At 37.6% G+C, this 22949-nt stretch overlaps 2 protein-coding genes across 12 annotated transcripts; both read left to right on the top strand.

Annotated features, from left to right (window-relative positions):
• Nucleotides 1-12270: 12270 nt before the first annotated feature.
• On the top strand, nucleotides 12271-16141 carry LOC130734228 (uncharacterized). The gene is made up of 2 exons (XM_057586574.1): nucleotides 12271-12622; nucleotides 12819-16141. Exons 1-2 carry the CDS (start codon nucleotides 12271-12273, stop codon nucleotides 16139-16141), a joined length of 3675 nt encoding a protein of 1224 aa, XP_057442557.1.
• Nucleotides 16142-16379: 238 nt separating this feature from the next.
• LOC130734568 (uncharacterized) lies at nucleotides 16380-22107 on the top strand. 11 transcript variants are annotated; one of them, XM_057587042.1, is made up of 14 exons: nucleotides 16382-16585; nucleotides 16905-17150; nucleotides 17665-17762; nucleotides 18063-18149; nucleotides 18823-18965; nucleotides 19059-19256; nucleotides 19389-19479; nucleotides 19594-19741; nucleotides 20179-20262; nucleotides 20349-20479; nucleotides 21105-21244; nucleotides 21363-21412; nucleotides 21651-21725; nucleotides 21836-22107. In XM_057587042.1, exons 4-10 carry the CDS (start codon nucleotides 18144-18146, stop codon nucleotides 20414-20416), a joined length of 738 nt encoding a protein of 245 aa, XP_057443025.1. In that variant the 5' UTR covers nucleotides 16382-16585; nucleotides 16905-17150; nucleotides 17665-17762; nucleotides 18063-18143; the 3' UTR covers nucleotides 20417-20479; nucleotides 21105-21244; nucleotides 21363-21412; nucleotides 21651-21725; nucleotides 21836-22107. The 11 variants fall into 11 exon arrangements, with proteins under 11 accessions (XP_057443032.1, XP_057443025.1, XP_057443031.1 ...); XM_057587048.1 differs by having other exon boundaries at nucleotides 16853-17150; nucleotides 20179-20234; nucleotides 20352-20479; XM_057587044.1 differs by having other exon boundaries at nucleotides 16853-17150; nucleotides 21114-21244.
• The last annotated feature ends 842 nt before the right edge of the window (nucleotides 22108-22949 follow it).

Below are 22949 nucleotides of genomic sequence, written 5' to 3'. Positions count from 1 at the left end.
CTGTCTGATTTCAGCAGATGTATCTTCATGAGCTGGGCCAATTTTCTTCTTGACCAGACCCATCTTCTTCAAGGAATTGGCAGTGAAGACATCACTAACGATGGTGGTCAGATCCTCTGTGCATCCAGCCTTGATCATATCTTCGACAAATTTGCTCTCAATGAAAATATCTGATAGCAGTCTCCCAAAGGGAATATACTTGATTGCAGACTTGAGGGAGGCAGTTGTCCTTGACTTCCTGATACATTCCTTCAGGTAAGAGAACAAGAAGAAAGGGAGGCAGATCTTCTTCTTATCTTGGATGAAGAATAACATCGCCTTCTGGCAGAAGTTGATGTAGTCTGGGGAACTGCCCTTTGGTATCTGATTGATGCAGTGCAGTAGAATCTTGTGCCAGATACTGAGCTTGGGATGAAGATCCACCACTTTGTAGTCAGTCTTGCCCGGTTTGTATGTGGTGTACAGAGCCTTATTGGTTTCATCCTTGGTTTTGGGTTTCAGCTTCGATTCTGTCAGTTAAAATCGATACCCATTTGTAGTTTCTGCACCCAGCAGATTCACAATCGACTTCTCAGTGATGATGATTCTTCTTCTGGCAATGTGGGAAACCACCTGAGTGTCGTCGCAATCAGCATGCTTCCAGAATTCCTTGACCAATTTATCATAGATTGGTCCTCGGAGCCTGTTGAAGTAATCTTCCCAACCCTAAGCTTGAACTTCAGGACGCAAGTCATACCCATTTGCAGCAAGATTGTCGAGGTCGAATCGCCATTCTGCAAGTACTTGAAGTTCATCAGGAGCATACACGCAGTGAACGGCACAGTCCCGTTCTGCAATTGGGATCATCCTTTCCGACGCTTGACCTTGATTAGGATTCTCAGGACCCATTTGTCCTGTAGCTTGACCAACTACCATGTGAGGGAACCTGGTTGCTTCAGCGGCTTCAGTTCTGGTTTGTCTTGCCATTTGAGCGGTTGAAGGTTTTGGGTAGAAAAGAAGAATGAAGATAAAGACTTGAGAGAGAGAGAGATCGTGGGTGAGAGGTTTTGTAAAACTGAAGACAGAGAGAGTAAAACCTTAAGTGTAGGAGATCGTGAGTGTATAGTGGGTTTTTAAAAATAACCGTTGTTGATCAAAAGGCAATTTAAGATCAACGGTTGAAAATTAAAGACATCATAGTAACAGTAAATACACATGTCACACACAGGAGAGAAGCACATCTACACACATTATGACAGACTATCACACGGGCACAAGGAACTATGCATCAGAGATACTGACACACGTTTACTGTCTCAGTTTCAGAGTCAGCACCAATGGGTACATACACTCTGATTGAGTTACCGTCTGGACTAGACATCTTCTGATCAAGAAGTATCATAGTCAGAGGTTCTGATCCATCTTCACTCTGGACAAAAGTCCATATTCAGATTTTTCAGAATAAAATTAAATCTATCCTCTGCTAAGGGCTTTGTAAAGATATCTGCCCATTGATGGTCAGTATCAACAAACTTCAGAAGAAGTACGCCCTTCTGTACATAATCTCTAATAAAGTGATATTTTACCTCAATGTGCTTTGCCCTTGAATGCAAGATAGGATTCTTACGCAATGAGATTGCAGCAGTGTTATCACAATAGATTGGGATATTGCTCTCAAGGATCTGATAATCCTCCAGCTGATGTTTCATCCAGAGCATCTGAGTGCTGCATATTGCTGCTGAGATATAATCTGTCTCTGCAGTGGATAGTGCAATGGTTGATTGCCTCTTGCTTGCCCATGAGACTAGATTACTTCCCATAAATTGACAATTTCCAGAAGTACTTTTTCTCTCCGTTCTATCTCCAACATAATCAGCATCACAATAACCTGAAAGCTTATACTCTGATGTTTTCTTATACATCAAGCCAAGGTTAGTGGTGCCTTTCAGATACCTTAGGATCCTCTTAACAGCAGTTAAGTGGGTTTCCCTTGGATCTGATTGGAAACGAGCACATAAATGAACACTAAACAATATATCTGGCCTAGATGCTGTTTAGTATAGAAGAGATCCTATCATACCACGATAGAGCTTCTGACAAACTTTACCGCTTGCATCTTCTTTCTCCAGAATGCAGTAGGATGCATTGGAGTCTTGGCCACTGTAGATTCCAGCATGTTGAACTTTTTCAGAAGTTCTTTAGTGTACTTGCTCTGATGGATATATGTTCCTTCTGGTGTTTGATCTACTTGTATTCCCAGAAAGTACTTTAATTCTCCCATCATACTCATCTCAAATTCAGCCTGCATCATCTCAGAAAATTCTTTGCATAGAGATTGATCAGCAGAACCAAATATTATATCATCAACATAGATTTGCACAATTAAGATATCATCTTTGTAAGTTTTGCAAAAGAGAGTTGTATCTACTTTACCCCTTACAAACTCATTCTCCAGAAGGAATGAGCTGAGTCTCTCATACCATGCTTTGGGAGCTTGCTTCAGACCATAGAGTGATTTCTTCAGTTTGAACACATGATTTGGATTCTTCTCATCTTCAAAACCGGGGGGTTGATGAACATAGACTTCCTCTGAAATGTAACCATTTAGGAAGGCACTCTTCACATCCATCTGATGAAGAACTATGTTGTGATTAACTGAGAAAGAGATCAACAGTCTGATTGCTTCTAATCTTGCTACTGGAGCAAATGTTTCAGTGTAGTCAATTCCTTCCTGCTGACTGTAGCCTTGAGCAACTAGCCTTGCCTTGTTTCTCACTACATCTCCTTTCTCATTCAGTTTGTTTCTGAAAACCCATTTGGTTCCAATCACATGAACACTTTCAGGCTTCTTCACTAAGCTCCAAACATCATTCTTAGAAAATTGATTCAATTCTTCTTCCATAGCCAGAATCCAATCCTTGTCCTGAAGAGCTTCATCTATGGACTTGGGTTCAATTAAGGACACCAATCCTTTCAGACTGAGCAAGAGGGTCTGAATGCTGATCTGGTTCTGACTGGTTCATCTTTGTTGCCCAGAATCAATTCCTTAGGATGTGATGCAATGATTCTGCTTTTCTTCTGAGGTTGTGAATCAGAGGGACCAGCTTCTTCTTCTGGATCATCTTCCTCTGGCTCAGCTTCCTCTGGAGCTTTGCCTTTGTCAGAAACATTAATGCTTAAATCTGCAAACTTCTCAACTAGCTTTGACTGATCAGAGTCAAGCTTATCGTCAAATCTAACATGAATAGACTCTTCAATAGTCTTAGCATCAGTATTATAAAATCTAAAACCTTTAGATCTATCAGAGTAACCAAGTAATAGACATTTAGAAGACTTAGCATCAAACTTATGCAATCTATCTTTAGTATTAAGAACATAACAAACACAACCAAAAGGATGAAAATAAGAGATGTTGGGTTTTATATTCTTCCACAATTCATAAGGAGTCTTATTCAGAATTGGTCTCACAGAGATTCTGTTCTGAATGTAACATGTTGTATTTACTGCCTCTGCCCAAAAGTGCTTAGCCATGCCAGTTTCTTGGAGCATGGTTCTAGCCATCTCCTGAAGAGTTCTGTTCTTCCTCTCAACAACACCATTTTGTTGAGGAGTTCTGGGACAAGAGAAATCATGTGCAATTCCATAGGAATCAAACAGACTCTCAAACTTGTCATTCTCAAACTCTCCACCATGGTCACTTCTGACACGCACAATCCTACAAGCCTTCTCGTTTTGCACTTGGGCTATGAAGGTAGAGAACACAGCATGAGACTCATCCTTGCGGGTTAGAAACTTTACCCATGTCCAGCGGCTATAGTCGTCAACGATGACCATCCCATATCTCTTGCCACCTATAGACTCAGTTTTCACAGGTCCAAACAGGTCGATATGCAGAAGTTCCAACGGCCTTGAGGTTGAGACAACATTCTTTGCCTTGAAAGAGACTTTAGTGAATTTGCCTTTCTGACATGCTTCACAAAGAGCGTCTGAAGAGAACTTCAGAGTGGGTAAGCCCCTGACAAGGTTTAGCTTACTCAGCTGAGAAATCTTTCTCATACTGGCATGCCCTAACCGTCTATGCCATACCCATTGCTCTTCATTAACAGACAGAAGGCACTTCACATTCTGAGCCTCCAACTCAGATAATCTGATCTTATAAATGTTGTTCTTCCTCTTGCTGTTAAACAGAACAGAGCCATCGATCTGACTTACAGCCCTGCAAGACTTTTGATTGAAAATAACATCATAACCCTTGTCAGCTAATTGACTTATATACAATAAGTTATGAATTAAGCCGTCTACCAATAACACATTATCAATGCATGGACTGCTATCTACACAAATAGTACCAGTACCAACAATTTTACCCTTTTCATTTCCTCCAAAGCCAACTTCGCCTCCAGGCTTAAGTTTTAGCTCTTGGAACATACGCCTTTCTCCCGTCATGTGACGCGAGCATCCACTGTCCAGATACCATGATTGGTGTTTCAGTGGAGCTATCAAGGATATCTCATTTTCATCGTCTGAATTGGGATCTCCTTCTGATTCTGAGTCAGAGTCAACAGCTTCCTTTGACTCTGCTCCTTTGTCTTTGACAATAGCCATAAGTCATTGGACTTCACCATCAGAGTCAACATCCTCTGACTCTGATTCATCAAAAGTCACCATCAGAATCTTCTTCGTCTTGAAGTGCTTCTTTGGCTTCTTGTCCTTCTTCAACTTTGGACAATCACTTTTGTAGTGCCCTGATTCTTTGCACTCAAAACATGTGACTTCCTTGATTGATGACTTCTTCTGGCCTAAGGACTCGTACTTTCCTTTGGCCTTTCCAGAGCCTCTGTACTTGCTTTGCTTGTGCTTCCAGATGCGGTTGAGTCTCTTGGAGATCAGAGTCAGCTCATCTTCATCAGAATCTTCTGATGCTTCTTCAGATTCTTCTGCTTCAGCTTGGAGAGCCTTTGACTTCTCAGCCTTAGCCTTTTCAGATTTGGATTTCAAGGCTATAGACTTTTTCCTCAGATCTTGCATCTCAGAACGCTTCAGCTCATGGCATTTCAGAATGCTAATGAGTTCTTCTAAACTCATACGCTCGACATCTCTTATGAGCTCTATTGATGTCACTAAAGGCATCCAGCTTTCAGGAAGAGACCTGATGACCCTTATGACGTGATCTTTTGTTGTGTAGCTCTTGTTGAGAGGTCGTATTCCAGCTACAAGCAACTGAAATCTGGAGAACATTTCTTCAATGGACTCATTTGGCTCCATGATGAAGGATTCATACTTTTGGATCAAAGACAATGCCTTTGATTCTTTAACTTTCTTGTTTCCTTCATGAGACATCTTCAGAGATTCAAAAATGCCTTTTGCAAACTCACGATCTGTAATCTTCTGGTACTCTTCATAAGAAATAGCACTTAGAAGAATTGCTCTTGCTTTGTGATGTTGTGAGTACAGCTTCTTTTGATCTGCAGTCATCTCTGACCTTGGAATCTTCTTGCCTTCTTCATCAATTGGACGCTCATAGCCATCCACAATAATATCCCAGAGATCTGCATCAAAACCCAGAAAGAAACTTTCGAGTCTATCTTTCCAATATTCGAACCTTTGACCGTCGAACATAGGAGGCTTTGCGTCGTATCCATCTTTCTGTGTTTCACTGGTGGTAGCCATTGTTTTTCACACCGGCTCGGATCACTGAACACTGTTAGGTGTGGTAATCAGAACTTGCGCTCTGATACCAATTGAAGGTATGAAAAACGGTAGAAAGGGGGGGTTTGAATAACATTTTCAAGATAAAACTTCCACCTTAAAGATTTTGGCAAATCTTTCGAAACAAACTATGTGCTAAAGATAAGAGATAGAAAATCACACAAGGATTTTATCCTGGTTCACTTGATAAATCACTCAAGCTAATCCAGTCCACCCGTTAAGGTGATTTCTTCCTTCTTAGAATGAAGGCAATCCACTAATCAGGTAAGTGTTACAACTGCACTTGAAACCTACAAGTGACTAACAATACACTGACTTAGCTCACACTAAGATTCACTCTCTTAGTCTTCTCTAGGTTCCGATCAACCTTAATCTCCTAAAGGCAAACTATACAACTGTATATGAAGTTCTTGTTTACAAAGAAGGTGCTTCTAAAAAGCTTATAGTAAACACAATGAAATTCAAGATGAAAGAAAGCTTAGAAGGATTTGAATATATCTTGCGCGTATGTGAATGCTTCTAGCCGCTTCTTTCAATCTACAGCCTTTATTTATACTCCAAGGATTAGGGTTGAACGTTGCATGGGAATGCTACCGTTGGAGGGCAGTTCTGGAAATTCCAGCTTCTGCTGTGGCTGAGGATGTTAGGTAGGTCGTCAGAATAGTACACTTTGCTTTTGTACTTTGGATAGTGACTTGACCTTAACCTCGTAGACTTCTGATCAGAGGAGCGCTTCGTATTGGGACTTGTGAAGCTGATTGATCAGAGTCAGAGGGAAGCTTGGATCCTCTGACCGTTGTACCTTCTGATCTTGACTTCAGAGGATCAGTACATGGTCTTCAGAGCCAGTTTCTTCTGGACTTCAGAGTCTTCACTCTTCAGAGTCTGGATCGTCAGAGTCTTCTACACCATCAGAGTTTCTGAGCCTTCAGAGTCTCTCGGTTATCAGATCTTCTAGATCATCAGAGCTTTGAGTGAGCTGAGTCCTTATCAGAGCTTGATTTACTTCAGATCTTCTGAAGCTTTTCCACTGTTCAGAGTGAACATGGAGAATGCGAAAGCGTTGCTTGGGTCACTCTTTAAGCACAGTGCTTCTGATTTGTGTGAGATAAAATAGAGGTCAGAGCCTGTAAATAGCACACTCAGAAAAACACGTTAGAGTACCACAATTGTTCATATCAAAAGGTTAACTTGTAATCACCAAAACATAGAGTTGTACTACTAGATCAAAACTTGATCTTACAACTGTCGCAATGAATCTAAACTAACTCGCTTTTCGGTAAATCTTGTTGCATTCCTTGGATCCATGGTTGGTATTACCACCATATACACCATTGGATTTGAACATTTTCCACTAGACAAAAAATCAGGTTTTTGAAATTATGGATTACGGAAGGGGAGGTGGAAGATGGAAGATGGAAGAGTTGAATCGTTTAGTGACTAGGAGGGGTTCGTTGTTGCCGAAATTGGTTTGTGTGGAGCGAGCATGTTCGGTCGTTGTGGTCATCGTGGAGGTAGAAAATGTAGAGGCCATAAAAGTGGGAGATGAAGGTGAGGACAACAGAGATGAGGGTCAAAAGTGTCGATGTTAGCTGCTTTCGTCCTTCGTTGTGCTAGCCTCTAGTTGTCGTTGGTCGGTCAAGTTGGAGAAGACAGTGAAAAATAGAGACGGTGAATGTCAAGTTGAATAAAGGGATAAGTTAGTAAATTGGAGTTATTTAGGTGGTCCATCGTGATCCCAAAATATTACAAAATTATCAAGTTCACGTAATGGTTCACGGTGGACCTTTATTTTAGACGGACCACTTTTATACTCTGTTTGTTTGGGTTTATTTTAAGTGAAAGTGAAGAGTTTGATGAATTTGGAAAAACTTTTCGTTCGTTTTGGATGGTTAGGAAAAGACCCAGAAAATTGGATGTGGGTCCCACATTGTAGTTTTTATGCCTAGCTAGTAAGAAAAATGAGAATAAGTGATATTCAATTTTAGCCTCCTGCGTAATTTCTTTTTCAAATATAAAATATATTGATCAATAGTAAGATAGACTTCCAATCTCAAATAAGAAAAATACAAAAATCAAGAGAAAACAGACCTTGCATAATTTTCCAACCTCATATCTCCTATGTAAGTTTCTCTAAAAAAATATCTCCAATAATTTGTAGAAGTAACTAGTGTTTTTTACCCGCGCGTTGCACGGGAAATATGTCTATTGTATTTGATACATTAATTAATACTTTGATTATTAAAAATATATTAAACAACGAATGAAATAGAAAAGTCATAATTGATGAGTAAAGTGGAGATAAAGACTTCTCTTCTAAGCCCGATTGAGACCAAGAGGAACTCGTTTCACATTCTTCGTAAATATGAAGACGATAACAAAATCATAGATATAAGGAATTATCAACATATTAATCTTAAAAAAATTCATGTGATAGTAGCACAAATCAGGATTGTGTAAGATATATCATAAAGTATAACATTATTGTGTTTATTCCAACTAAGTAGGGATGACAATGGGTAGGTACTATAGTACCATCTCCATACCCGCGTTTTTAAAAATTACATGTACTCGTCTCCATACTCACGTGGGTAGCAACTCGAAGCTCCCCACCTTTAGACAATTCAATGTCATTACAGGAAGCTATCCATCTTTACCAAAATCTAAATCTATGGATGACAATGGGTCTCAAAATCATAGGGTACCCGGAAAAAAATACCCACTATGGGTATGGTAAAAAACCGCTAAATGGGTATGAGGTTGAGTATAGATAATTACCCGCAAAAAATAGTGGGTATGGGTGCGAGTATGGGCACTATAGTACCCAACCGGCCAATATCCGCACACATATGTTATCATTATTATTAGGCTTAATTCCACTTTGGGCCCCTGATCTTTAAAAAATGATCGATCGGGGCCCCCCGTGTTTAAACGTAGCGGTCAGGCACCTCAACGTTTCAAAAACGTGCGTTACAAGCCCTTCTGTTAAGTGTCGTTAGTTTGACCAACATGAACCAACCTTAAGAATGGACTAAACATACTCATGAAGATTAAATGTGAGCTCTTCATATGCTTTCATCAATTTGACTGACATGTGCATCATTAAAAAAAATAGTAAGTTGTGCATCATTCACATACAGTGCAAATAGTATGCTTATACACACAACTCAAACATGAAGAATAACAACGGGCAAAATTTGAGAAATGAATATAAATTCAGGCTATCCTAAGTTTCGTAAATTTCTATAAATTATACCAAAATCTGGTTTAGAATGGTTTCACACGCATGGATTTCTACAAACTATACTAAAATCTGGTTTAAAAAAATACAAAAGCGGAAGAAGAACAATAGAAAAAACATTACATCAGAATCAAAACATTACGTCTTCAACAATGATTCGTCAAAGGGTCTATGCAAAAATTTGTAAACTTTTGGATCATAACACACAAAATATGTGAAATTTAAGAATTCAGGATTGAATTACGAACAAAGGATAAACTGAAATGGCACAAACCATCAATCACAACATAATAAACTCTTCTTCACGTAACATCATCTTACGGCATACCTCTGTCCTGATCGCGACATGTGACAGAGGTAGAAATAGCAGCTATCAAATCTCTGCGTGTTCATGGTAGCTTTGTGGACCCTCAGCACCAAATCAACTCCCTTTTCTTAGAATTAGCATTAAATAAATAATAAGATAAATTAAGATAAAATCAAGAAATAAACAACCTAAATCCTAATCAAATCTAAACTTTAAAAAGGTACTAAATAAAGATAGATAAAAACTACCAAAATCTAGCAAATCACAATAAAAAACTCATAAAATCCTGAATTAAATAAAAATATGAAAATTCAATAAAAATACCATAAAAATTAATTTATACTCTAAAAGTAACTCAAAAATAAAATAAAATATTTCATGAAATTAGAATTAAAAATAAACAATAAATAAGGATAGTAAAAAACTATCAAAATCTAGCAAATCACAATAAAAACTCGTAAAATCCTGCATTAATTAAAAATCCAAAAATTCAATAAAAATTAATTATTATACTCTATAAATAAATGTAAAATAAAATAAAATATTTCCTGGAAGTAAAATTAAATAAATAATAAGATAAAATTAAGAAATAAACAACCTAAATCATAATCAAATCTAAAATTTAAAAAGGTACTAAATAAAGATAGATAAAAACTACCAAGTCTAGCAAATCACAATAAAAACTCATAAAATCCTGAATTAATTAAAAATCCGAAAATTTATGAAAATTTAATTAATATACTCTAAAAGTAAATCTAAAATAAAATAAAGTATTTCCTGGATTTAAAATAAAATAAATAATAAGATAAATTAAAATAAAATTAAGAAATAAACAACCTAAATCCCAATCAAATCTAATATTAAAAAATGTATGAAATAAAGATACATAAAAACTAACAAAATCTAGCAAATCACAATAAAAACTCATAAAATCCCGAATTAATAAAAAATTCGAAAATTCAATTAAAATTAATCAATATATTCTAAAAATAAATTTAAAATAAATTAAAAGACCAAATCTTATCTTTTAAAATAATATCAATCAATTATTTTAGAATACATAAAATTAAAACATATATCAATTGAAAATTATATCTTCTAAAATAATATTAATTAATTAGGTTAGAATATATAAAATTAAAACATATATCAATTGGAAATTATATCCTCTAACAAATTGACACGTGGAATAATTTTTATGAGAATTAATCTGGTGCTGACACGTCACTATGGAAGTTCTTCTTTTCTAATATATATTGATCAATGTTCTGAAAACCGGACGGACCGGCCGGTTCAACCGGTTCAACCGGGAACCGGACATGGCACCGGTCCGGAACACTGCTAAAACCGGTGGAAGATCCAACCGGAGATGAACCGTTCAAACCGGTCTAAAATCGGCAAAACCGATAAAAACCGGTGGTCCAAAGGTTGAACCGGTTTATTTTAAACTAGGTTCTTTTTTCTCTCTCTTTAACTTTTCTCTCTCACATGCTCGAATTCCGTGCGGCACATGTTACTTTTCAAAACTTTCCACTGACAAAAGGCAATCTTTCCTCCCTCATAATTAAACTAATCTTGAAAAATGGGAAATATTAATATTTTTAAAAATCTTTGTCTCTTTTCAATGTATATAAAATTACAAACGTCACTTGCTACTGGTTATTTTTTTCAATGTTACTTTTTTTTCACTTACCAAAAAGAACTAGTGATGGTACTATTATGTGGAAGTGATGTTTATACTCCATAAACTTACGAAGGGACACCTGTTTTTTTTTAATATATATTCAAACATAGAATATTTCTTAACTTGGTAAAACTTAATATTATTTTATTTGCTTGATATCCATTATAGTATTACATGTAATTAAATTTAAATCTGGGTATAAATTTAAGAGATAAGATAAGTATTAGTAATAAATAATATTTTAAATATTATTTTACTATTAATGGTTCGACCCCGGTTCGACCCCGGTTAAACCTTTAAACCTTAAATCAGTACCTTCACCGGTTTAATGACCGGTCCGGTTTTCAGAACATTGATATTGATTGATATTGATTGATATTGATATTGATTGATATTGATATTGATTGATATTGATTGATTGATATTGATATTGATATTGATGATTTCACTATTTTATTAGATTAGAAAAATAACTGACAATTTTTTTTTATAATTATTTATTTAGGTTTTAAGTTATTTTAAATTTTTACTTTCAAAAGAATTATTTTAAATTTTTAGCAACTATGTTAAGTTCCAGTTAGGTGGTGTAAAATTACACCACTTTAAAAGTGATGCATATTAGAGAGAACCTAAGTTTACATATATCTATTAATAACAAAATATCACTTTCAAAAAAAAATATTAAAAGAAAAAAAGTAACATATTAATGAGATATATTAAATTAAAAAATATTAATTTTAAAAATATGCCTTTAATAATATTCATTGCTTTGCAAGGAAAATATGACGTCGTATTTTCAAAAATTATAACATGATAAAAAAAAATCAAATAGGAAATGTCTTTTCAAAAATAAAAAAATTTAATTATTTTCTATAGGAAAGGAATTAAAAGTTTAATTACTGATATTAAAATCAAATAAATACTATCTTTTTTAAAAGTAAAATATTCAACTAAAGCTAATTTAGTCGTATCAAATGTGACTTTCATGATAATTATAATTATAACTCTTATCATTTTTCATCACTTTTAAATTTTTTTCCAGTTGTTGGAAAACTGGAAAAAAAAAAACAAGTGCATTGGCAAATAAGAACAGTGGGCCTCCCAAGCCCAGTGACCAACCAACACACGCTTGACCTAAGTGGGTCATGGGGGTCCAACCCCGCTCCAATCAATCTGTTGTTAATGATTGGATTTGAAGACGTAAGAATTATATCATGGAACGTGCGAGGTGCATTGCACGATACAGGACAACTCTTTGTCAGAGAATTGATTCAAAATAAAAAGCCAGACATCATGTTACTCTTTGAAACGCGATGCCAGTATTCCCAAGCTACTCGTTTCTGGAACACGATGGGATTCTCCCCTTCATTTATCTCAGAAGCAGTTGGCTTCAGTGGAGGGATTTGGGTCATGACCCGTTCTAATGCCAACCTCTCTGTACGGCTCCTTCAGCTACATACCCAGGTGATCACCTTTGAAATTTGGAGGGATACTTTATCTTGGGCTTGTAGCGCTGTATATGCCTCTCCTGTACCAGCCCAACGTGAAGTGCTTTGGCAACATCTCACCCATATTCGTAACTCAATCAATATTCCTTGGCTATTGGTTAGAGATATGAATGAAATCCTCCTACCATCTGAGGTTAGAGGAGGGGAATTCATCCCTAGTAGAGCTCAGAGATTTGCAGCAGTCCTGGAGAGCTGTAATCTGGTAGACATGGGCATGGTGGGTGGCAAATATACCTGGTTTAGAAAAAATAATAATAGAATCACCTTATCCAAGAGATTAGATCGGGCCCTGTGTGATGTCGACTGGAGGACTGCATTCCCAGATGCAATGGTAGAGGTTCTCACACGGATTCAATCTGATCATAGTCCCCTTTTGGTCCATTGTGACAGCGCTAGAAACCAAGGAACTAGCGGGAATCGCACTTTTAAATTCTTGGCAGCATGGGCATCCTTCCTACCAGCGCGTTGTGGAATTGGCCTGGCAACGTGGGGAGGACAACATCATGTCCAAGTTAGAATGTGTAAGGCAGGACTCGGAAACATTTAATAAGGAAACTTTTGGGGATATACTTCGTCGAAAGAGGTGGGTTGAAGGAAGATTGCGTGGAGTACAGAGGGAACTCAATACCATGCTCACCTCGGCCTTGACTCAGTTGGAGGCTCAACTTCAAGGTGAATATAGGCATCTACTCAAACAAGAGGAGCTACTTTGGTTTCAGCGTGCTAGAGGTAATAATGTCCGATTTGGTGACCGCAACACAGCATACTTTCATGCCCATGTAGTGATCCGCAAAAAAAGAAACAAAATACATCGTCTAAAACTAGCGGATGGTGAGTGGTGCTCTGACCAAGACAGATTAGCAACTGAAGTTCAAAGCCATTTCCAAAGCCTGTTCGCGGCTGGTCCAACCAGGTCGGAGAGCAATTTTGATCATGCAAGTATGCCTCAAGTGACAACGGCAGAACAAAGGCGTCTATCACAACCCGCAATCAAAGAAGAGGTTAGACGTGCACTAATGACCATGGATTCTTACACAGCTCCTGGTATTGATGGCTTCCAACCGTATTTCTTTAAAAAATATTGGGATATTGTTAGTGACTTTGTGTGGAAGATGGTAGCGGAGGCTTTTGAGAAAGGGACAGTTCCAGACCACTTGTTGGAGACCCTAGTTGTTCTAATTCCTAAAGTTGACAGCCCATCCACGGTAAAAGAACTACGACCTATCAGTTTATGCAAAGTCACTTACAAACTCCTGACCAAAGTCATTGTTACTAGAATGAGGTCTATTATGTCCAGAATCATTGGCCCCATGCAGAATAGCTTCCTTCCAGGTCGCGGAACCATGGACAACGCATTCTTGGCTCAAGAGATTATCCATCATATGAACACATCCAAGGCACGTAAGGGGAGCTTAGCATTCAAAATTGATTTGGAAAAAGCATACGATAGCATCTCTTGGGATTTCCTAGAGGAGACTTTGCATTTATTCGGGTTCCCGTATAAACTAGTAGATCTCATCATGTATTGTGTTCGTGGCATCAAACTGAATCTGCTTTGGAATGGATCCAGGCTACCAGCTTTTCATCCAGGGCGAGGACTTCGCCAAGGCGATCCGCTTTCGCCATACTTATTTGTCCTTTGTATGGAGAGACTATCTATCAAAATTCATCAATTGGTAGATCGTGGTGATTGGAAACCACTTCAGCTATCTCCCAATGGCCCCCCGGTGTCCCACTTATTTTTTGCTGACGATGTTTTGCTTTTTTGCCAGGCTTCATCTAACCAAGTACAGTTGGTGGCTAACACTCTCCAAGGATTCTGTGATAATTCAGGATTGAAAATTAACATGGCCAAGTCCAAGGCACTTTCCTCGAAGCGAGTCCCTGCCATCATCCGCGATCAGATCCGTAGTATTGCTCCTATCCCCTTTGTCCATGACCTTGGACAATACTTGGGGTTTCCTTTGTCAGGGGGAAGACATAACAAGAATCGATTTCACTATCTGATTGAAAATATTAATCGGAAGTTAGCTTCCTGGAAGACCAATCTCCTCAACTTGGCGGGCAGGGTGTGCCTTGCAAAAGCAGTAATTTCGTCGATTCCCACATACACCATGCAGGTGTTTTGGCTTCCCAGAAATATCATTGACAGTATTAACCAAACCATGAGACGGTTTATTTGGTCGAGAGGAAATGGCCACAGGGGTTGGCACTTGGTCAAATGGAGTACGGTTACGCAAGACAAGGAAACTGGAGGACTCGGGGTAAAAGACATGGCGGACCATAACACTGCTCTCCTTGGCAAAGCAGTGTGGAACCTCCTGCAGAATTCAAACAAGCTGTGGGTTCAAACGTTCACACATAAGTACTTGCAAGGCCATTCAATTTTAAGTGTTCCTGCTCGTCATAATGCCTCTCCAATCTGGAAGGGAATTATTAAGGCAAGAGATCAATTACATAATGGATTCAAATACAGACTGGGGGATGGAAAAACCTCAATGTGGTACACAGATTGGACTGGGCAAGGGAAAATTGTTGATCGCCTCCCCTTTGTACACATTTCCGATACAAACATCTGTTTACAGGATTTAATTCATAACCAGAACTGGAATTTCAACCGCATAATGACCATGCTGCCAGAGGATGTGGAGAATAGCTTTACTAAGATTGTGCCGCAGCTGGCTCCAGACAGACCAGACATGTGGACTTGGAACTGCTCTGATGCAGGGATATACTCAGTCCGAGAGGGATATCAGTGGCTTCAAGAGCAGAAATTGATACAGGTTGCTGGGGAAAGGTGGAACTGGATTTGGAAGCTTAAAATTCCAGAAAAGGTTCGAATTTTTACCTGGTTATGTCTCCATGATGCTCTTCCGGTTAACTCAAACCGTGTGAAATGCCACCTAGCAACGTCGGCAGCGTGCGATCGATGCTCGGCGCCTCGAGAGGATATTATTCATAGCTTGAGGGAGTGCCCTCATTCCCGAGAAATATGGGGTAGATTGGGTGTGTGGAGCTGGCCTAATTTCTGGAACCTAGACCTTGTGGAATGGATTCATTTCCATGGACGTATTAGTCATGCAATCCGATTTCTAGCTGGAATTTGGGGGATATGGAAATGGCGGTGTAATATGGTCTTGGATGATCGACCCTGGCCCCTGGAAATTGCTTGGAGAAAACTGCAACATGACCATGATGATTTTATTCGCTTCCTGCAACATGACATGTTTGAGAATGGCCAGGGGATGCTTCATAAAGGTTGGAGACCACCCCAAACTGGGTTTCTAAAACTCAACACTGATGGGAGTTACCTACCAGAGACTGCTAGAATGGGAGGAGGAGGGCTACTCCGTGATTCGGCTGGGAAATGGGTACAAGGGTTCATTTCAGCAGGGGTTGATGGAAGTGCTTTCTTAGCAGATGGCCTCAAACTAGCTTGGAACAATGGTGTGCGACAGATACAATGTGAATCTGATTGTCGTGAACTTGTCTCGTGTGTTCAAGATCAGACCAGGTCCATGGCTCATATACATGGAATGATTTTGCAGGAAATTCGTGAGCTACTTAGTAGAGATTGGCGAATTGAACTATCCTGGTGCAATAGGGAAAGTAATGATGCAGCTATTGGCTTGCAAAGTGTGGATCCACATTACTTCTACCAGAACATAAGATGGTGGAGATTCCTCCCCCAGAACTGGAAGTCCTTCTACTGAGGGACTCACTCTGGGTTATTTAATCGCTTTTCTTGTCCTTTTCCGATGTATCAAAAAAAATTTTTTTTTTCTAGTTAATTCTTTTTTCTTTTTTGAAAATGCATCCATTAAAATTCACCCAAATAGATCATTAATCTTCATTTTCGAAAAAAAAAATCATTAATCTTCCACAAGTTTTCAGCCGTTCGATTTTGAAAACAATGAACGAATCTAATTTAAAGTTGAAAATCAGTTTTTAAAAAGGAAACAAAAAAAACTCCCAACACAAAAAATGAAAAATGCTCTTCCTCCTTTTCATCTTCGCCGTGCCGGAAACCACTTCCACCGGAACCCCAGCATGATTTCGCCGCCTCAGCCGCTCCCATCCGCAACAGGTTCGTTCTGTCGACCTCCGATGAGGTTCCTACACTCTGGATGGACCAACGTTTTGTTCTTATCGGCGAGGTATCATTCTGCTAACTTGTTCTTCTGCTTCCTATGATTTCAATCACCCTCAATATTATTGATTATTGATGCTTTATAGATTTCATATGGTAGATTTGAACTTGACATTATATGGTATGGATTGATTTAAGAAATTTGTATGATTGAAACCAAAACAAGATAGAACAGACGCGATTTTTCACCCTTAATTGTTCGCTCATTCATTCTATTCAAAATATTTCCATGTATTCCAATAGACGCGATTATTCACTCTGAAATCACATATAGGTCCTCCAAAGATTGCAATGTTATAATTTTGCCCACAATTTTTCAACACTAGTTCCCAGTTCCCGCTCCCCTGCATCTGGATAAGGACAAAGTTTTCCTGAGTTGCTGCTGCTATAAAGCCACCACCAGCATTCATTTCTTCAAACCAACTCATTCGTTTCGCGATTCTTCTCTTGCTCTTTCATTAACCATGTCTGCTCTTCCGCCTGTCAACACCGCCGCCAACAACTCTGGTGGGGGGATTCCAGCTGTGGGAAATAGGATCGATGATCAGGAAAAGGGAAAAACATGCCACCAAGTAATGAATTTTTTAAATTTCTTCACTGAATTGACCCCTTTTTTGTTATTTCTTGTTATGATTGAATGCTGTTGATAAAAATTAAAGCTTTCTTCTATTTACTCGATTTTGTAGAGTTTTATGAATGGCTTATTTTTCATATCTGGATTGTGGCTAATGCTGTTAAAAACCAAAATCCAGAAGTGGGTATATAAAGGGTAGGTCGGAATTCTGTGAAAATGAAAACTTTTGCAGATAGATGAACCAATTGTAAAATTCAGGTCTGTGTGATGGCGATTGTGGTTGTTACATACAGATCTGACAAGTCTCAGATTGCGATCGCAACTGTAGTTGTGATCTTTTGCAATATTAAGATCGCAACCACAACTGCAATTTAAAACCTTGGATGGAGTTCTAGGGTTATGGTGTTTGTGGATGGATCTCTGAATTAGATTGTTTTGTCTAATATGTGTGTTTCTTTGCTCTTAATTTTCAAGTTCATTTTTATGATACTGTTTTGTTGTTTTTTTTCCAGTGCCGGCGAAAAATCCAGGGCGTCGCTGCTTCGTGCAAGAATCTGAGAAATGGCAAGCCTTGTGTAATAAGATTTTGCCGTTTATGCCTTTCAAACAGGTTAGACTCAGATGTGAACAAGAAATAATAGATGTGTCGTGTTGTAATGTTCTTAACCATGTGTGTGTGTCTTCTAATTGTATATCATTTCTTACTTTTGATTTGAAAGTTGTGTTTTATGTATTCTATTACAGTCGTGTTAAGTTCTATAATTTTCAAAATAAGTTGTTTGCTGTTTTTAATATTCGTGGTTTTCTTTTCAATATCATATTAATTTTCAGAATTATTCTATTTTGTTAAGGGTACATAAGTAAGTGATGCATATTTCGATGTGCTGTGGATTTTATTTTGTTGAATTAGATATGGGGAGGAAGCACCACAGGTAGTTCTGTTGGATGACTGGAGTTGCCCAAAGTGCCGGGGCAAATGCTACTGTAGCACATGCATGTAAGTTGTGTGTGAGTTTTCAGTTTATCTTAGTGGTTTATATTTTGCTCCATTTGTGTGCTAATTTTGAAAGGAGAGAGATTTTGTAGGATAAAAAAAAGGTAAGAAGCCTAGCAGAGGATGAGGACCTTTGTCTAGGATGCTATTGACGCAGCGTTCGATGCTAGAGGACTCTGAGTCGGGCGGGTGAGAGTTGTGTCTGTATTTTGGGGATTGTGAGCTCGAGTTCCTTTTTTCTTTTCTAGGGCTTGGTACCTTCCTAAAGTCCATCGGGTGTTGTGGGCTCAGGAAAGGTCAGGGCATTAGTTTACTTTTGCATAATAAAATTGATGCACTCAACATTTTGAGAAATTAATGAATGAGATGTTTTCAGTCATTTGTTTATTGTTTAATTATGCTTTGAAAGGGCTTTATTTTCGGCAAAAATTCACACGTATTTTGAAAAAGGTTACTAAAGTGACCCTCGAAAAATCCACTTTATTTTGTACTTGATCATTTAATTGAATGTTTGATTGTTTGGTGGATATTATTTAGTTCTATCCAGACCCACTAAATTCTCTAGATATAATGGTGGTATTGTTGCATAAATAATCCTCGTTCTATACTTAATGGGGCTGCATTCATTCTTTTTTGTTATCTCAAGTGTTCCGAGGTTTCTTACCTGTGAAATCAGGATCTTAACATGGAGGAAGGGGAAGCAGAGACTATTTTGCGAGAACTAGTTCGCAAACAAAACTTGCGCAGTGGAGAGAACACCTTAGCTGTTGAGTTCCAGACTAGACTTTTGACCCTGCTCCGCACCGCTTCAGGACATGAGTTGATCCAGTTTACCTTTTTTATTCTTTTTTTCATTTTTTGTGTGTTTTTTGTCTTTGATTAAAGCATGTTATCTACATCACTTTGCTGTAGGTCTCCATCCTTAACTACAGTAGATGGGAACTGTTCATGGTTGAAAGCTCTGGGGGATTTAGCTTTACAATCTCCTCTTGTGCTCAAGGATTTCCCTGTAGAAATGCTCAATGAAGGCCTCTCTGGGTATTGTAACTTGAGTTTGTGTGACAAGCTTAGACTCCTAACTTTCATCTGTGATGAAGTTCTTAACTCAGAGTAAGTATTTCAAACTCAAATAGAATATGCTTTTTTTTTTTTTTACTTATCTTTATGGAGCCTTTTCTTTTTATTTCCTGCTGTTAGTTTTGATCTTGTTTAAAGTGGTTGAAACTTGCTTAATATGTTCAGGAAAGTGAGGAGTCATATTGAAAAGGAAAATTTAAATATTGAGAAGCAGAGGAAAGAAGCCAAAGCTCTATTTGCGGTTGCGAAGGAAAAGGTAATTACCAGAAACAAGGTGGTCTGTTCTTTGCATGTGGGTTCGTTTGACTGTCACATTGTGTTCATAAAAGTGTTTTTATGTTGTCACTTACTGGTGAAAAGCTTGAAACAGAATTTGCTGGAAGAGACAGCCAAAACTGTTCATTCAAATGGGGATCCTGGGTCATCGACAGAGCAAGATGCTGTTGTCCTGAAGTTAACAACTGAAGTTGCTCAAGCTCACAGTGAGATGCTCGAGGCTAAGGGCAGGATTCCTAAAAGTATGTTGCGATGTTTATGAGTTGTTTATATGCTATATCTTTTATTCAAGTTCATTCTTTAAGTTAATATCTGCTGCACATGGCACAAACATGAGTTGGTATCTCGTAATCTTCCTTGTAGACTCTATTAATTATTTGCATGACTTACTATTAATCTTCAATGCTATTAATATTTCACATCTGGTTTCTTTTCTCACATGATAGCATGCATTCACTTACTCAAAATGTTGTTAGTAAGTTGTTCAATTTCAGTTGATTTAAATTTCCTATTTTTTTTTAAAGAAAAGTGAGATTTAATTTGGTAAATTGACACACACTTAGTTGGGGTAAAATAGAAAATGTGTGTATATATGATTACTTTATGTCTTGTAAGAGATTAAGATTTCTTCTAATGTAACGGTTTGCACTCAACATTGTTCTCTTTTATAATATTGTAGGGAAAATTTATGATGCTACGAGGATTGAGCCTCAGTTTGTGGATGGTAGTGGTAAGGTATTTTGGAAATTGAAATGTTTTGAAGGTAACGATGCTGGTTTGCTTCAAGGTAATCCTCATAACGAATCAGATTGATTTTTTAAAATGATACTACTGTGATTTTGGCTCTAGCAGGTTTTCTAATTCATGGCACACCATGCAAACATCAAAGTACAAGAAGGGGATGGTACTGCATTTGATGAAAGATGGTCTGTTTATGGTCCTGAGAAGAAGAATGAGATTGATAAGTATATTTCTTCAAGGTGAGCTCTTCTCTTCGGTTCTTGATATTGGAGTTTGAATTTTGTATATTTTGTGGAGGAACATGACATGATGATAAGTAGTTACCAAAGCGCGAGAGAATGATCTCATCAGTTATATACTAAACATATCTAATGTATATAAAATGGCCTTTGTTAAAATTAAAGTGGAAAGAAGTATAAATTTTACGATAATTCAAGAGTTTTAATGGCTATTTATTAGAAAATTTATTTAGATATGAATACCAACTTATGAGGTCATCTAAGATAGTTTAAGATATTATATAATATAATAACGATTTTGCAAGATGATTTTCAGATATTCTTAACACCGTTAATGAAACTGCTTATTTTCTCTTTTTGATGTGCAGCCACAATTGCATATTTGGTTATATGTACTTTACAACGTAATCCAACAATAATTAAGATTGAATGCAAATAGAAAAAATCAATGCATAAATGACGAAATTAGAATTTGTCATGTTGAGTTTAATGTGATTTTGTCCAAATAAAAGGATAAGTTATGATGCTGCAAAATGTTTGACAAAATCACATTATTTTATTTTAATATATCACTTTCTAATATAACAAAATTACAAAATCATTTATTTCGCCGCGTATCATGCAGGTCATGCAGGTATCTAATTCATGAAGGATTCTTCACGATTTCTTCTTGGAATGTTTGTAGTTGTAGGTGCTTTTCTGTCCCCTTTTCGATTGATTTTAGGCATGTCACTCAGAGTACGTTTTCACAATGACACTTTAAAGGTGAGCACTTCAAGAGGGGTCATTGCATCCCTTTTGTTTTTCCATATTTTTAAAAAAGCCACAAAGACATCCCTACGATATCATTTTTACTTCTTCTGACATTTATCTTTGGAGACAGGTTATTGTACCAACTACCAACGAAATCATGTATTTTTAGAATTGCAATTTGTAAGGTTTATATTTCTTTCAATTGGTGAACTTGTCAATTACTTAACTTGTTTTAAAATGTTGATTATGGTCAATTTTCTCATTGACTTCATTATTTGTGATATTTCTCTATTTGATTCCTTACTATTGAACTAATACTTAATATTTTGTCTGTTTATTATGTATGAGCATAAACTGTAGATTAAAACCTACAGCTCAATTTTGTGTTTCTTATGCACTTGTCTTGGGCTGCTTTCAGACGTAGGTGGAAGTGGCACTGGCAGCTGCTGATGGTGATCTTAACGTGGCAGTGGAAATACTCATGAGCCAGCAGGTTCTAGTTGACTAGTATTTTTTGTTATCTGTATCTTCTCGCGGATTTGTTTATGCATCTGTTTCTCGAACCTCTTTTGTTGAAAAATTCTTGGTCCATTGCATTTGCAGGGTTGAAACATGAAAGCTTCTCTTAAAAAATTCTCTGCGCTTTGTTCAATCACTGTCTGTGTTTCATATTGCACCATACCACTAACAGTTCGGTGACACCAAACAGCCTGTCTTTGAATATGATGTTAAACTGAAGAAATTATGGCAGAGAGGGTTTTAGCCAAAATGTGAGCATTCTGTTCCTCTTCAATTTGTTTATATGTAAATTATAGATAGAGTAAGATCTTTAATTCTAGGGACGGTACATAAGAAATTAGATTCATTTTTCTTCATCATTAGAACGTTTGCCGCTCGCAGAAAGACACAGCACATGGGGTTACAAGTTACAACTTAAAAGTTGCCTATGTACTAGAGTTTATTTATGAAAAAAGATGATTTAAACGGATCTCGCTCCCAGGCGCAAAGGGAAGAAAATAATTAGGAGGAGGAGGAGGCGAAAGGTGGAAGGTTTTAAACGGATCGGTCTCAGCGCTGATAAACAGAGCATGGGAGAAAGCCTCCGCTCTAGTATCGGCGTCTACGCTCTCAAGGCAGAGCTCGACGGCGTCGTTTTCATGGTTCCCCTGAAGACAAGCTCTGAATGAGCCTCCAACGAGAGGGAGGAACATGGTGTAGAGGATCGGATTCCATGTGGGATCCATCTTTGGTTTCAACCAACAGAAGCCGCGTCTCTAACAGAATCTCGCTTCCCCTCTCATCTTCTGCGCCATCCACCATGGCTTGAACCGGAAACACGCCATGAACTGAACCTCCGTTAACCTCTCAAACGAAACTACGTGCCTCAGCCTGCTATCTTCCTTCTCCATCTCCGCTCCAAGAAACACGCCGTCGCACGCTGCTCCTGCTCCTCCTCCTCAGCTTCTGCTTTTAGGGTTTAATTTTTTAAATATATTTAGTTATTGAAAATTACTAAAAGCACCCTTGTTTAGTTAAAGATTATTAGATTAGGTATTTATTAAGTTTTTAAATTTTTTTCTGATTAAATTATTGAGTTGGAATTAATTTTTTTTTTCATTTTTTTAATTAAAATGAAATTATAAAAGCCACGTGTAATTGATGACTAGGACAAAATTGAGATTTGGCCTTAATTGAATTAAAAAAAAATTCTTAGGGA

The sequence above is a fragment of the Lotus japonicus genome, chromosome 1 (genome assembly GCF_012489685.1).
Source record: "Lotus japonicus ecotype B-129 chromosome 1, LjGifu_v1.2".
Classification (NCBI taxonomy): domain Eukaryota; kingdom Viridiplantae; phylum Streptophyta; class Magnoliopsida; order Fabales; family Fabaceae; genus Lotus; species Lotus japonicus.
This window is presented reverse-complemented; position numbering and strand designations above follow the sequence as displayed.

Bases quoted from the DNA above. Each gene is read 5' to 3' on its own strand.
- LOC130734568 (XM_057587042.1), top strand. The intron at 19,742-20,178 runs GTATGTTGCGAT...ATAATATTGTAG, and splicing joins TAAGGGCAGGATTCCTAAAA to GGAAAATTTATGATGCTACG. The intron at 20,263-20,348 runs GTAACGATGCTG...TTTTGGCTCTAG, and splicing joins GAAATTGAAATGTTTTGAAG to CAGGTTTTCTAATTCATGGC.
- LOC130734228 (XM_057586574.1), top strand. From the start codon at position 12,271: ATGGGATTCTCCCCTTCATTTATCTCAGAAGCAGTTGGCTTCAGTGGA. The intron at 12,623-12,818 runs GTAATCTGGTAG...CCATTGTGACAG, and splicing joins TGCAGCAGTCCTGGAGAGCT to CGCTAGAAACCAAGGAACTA.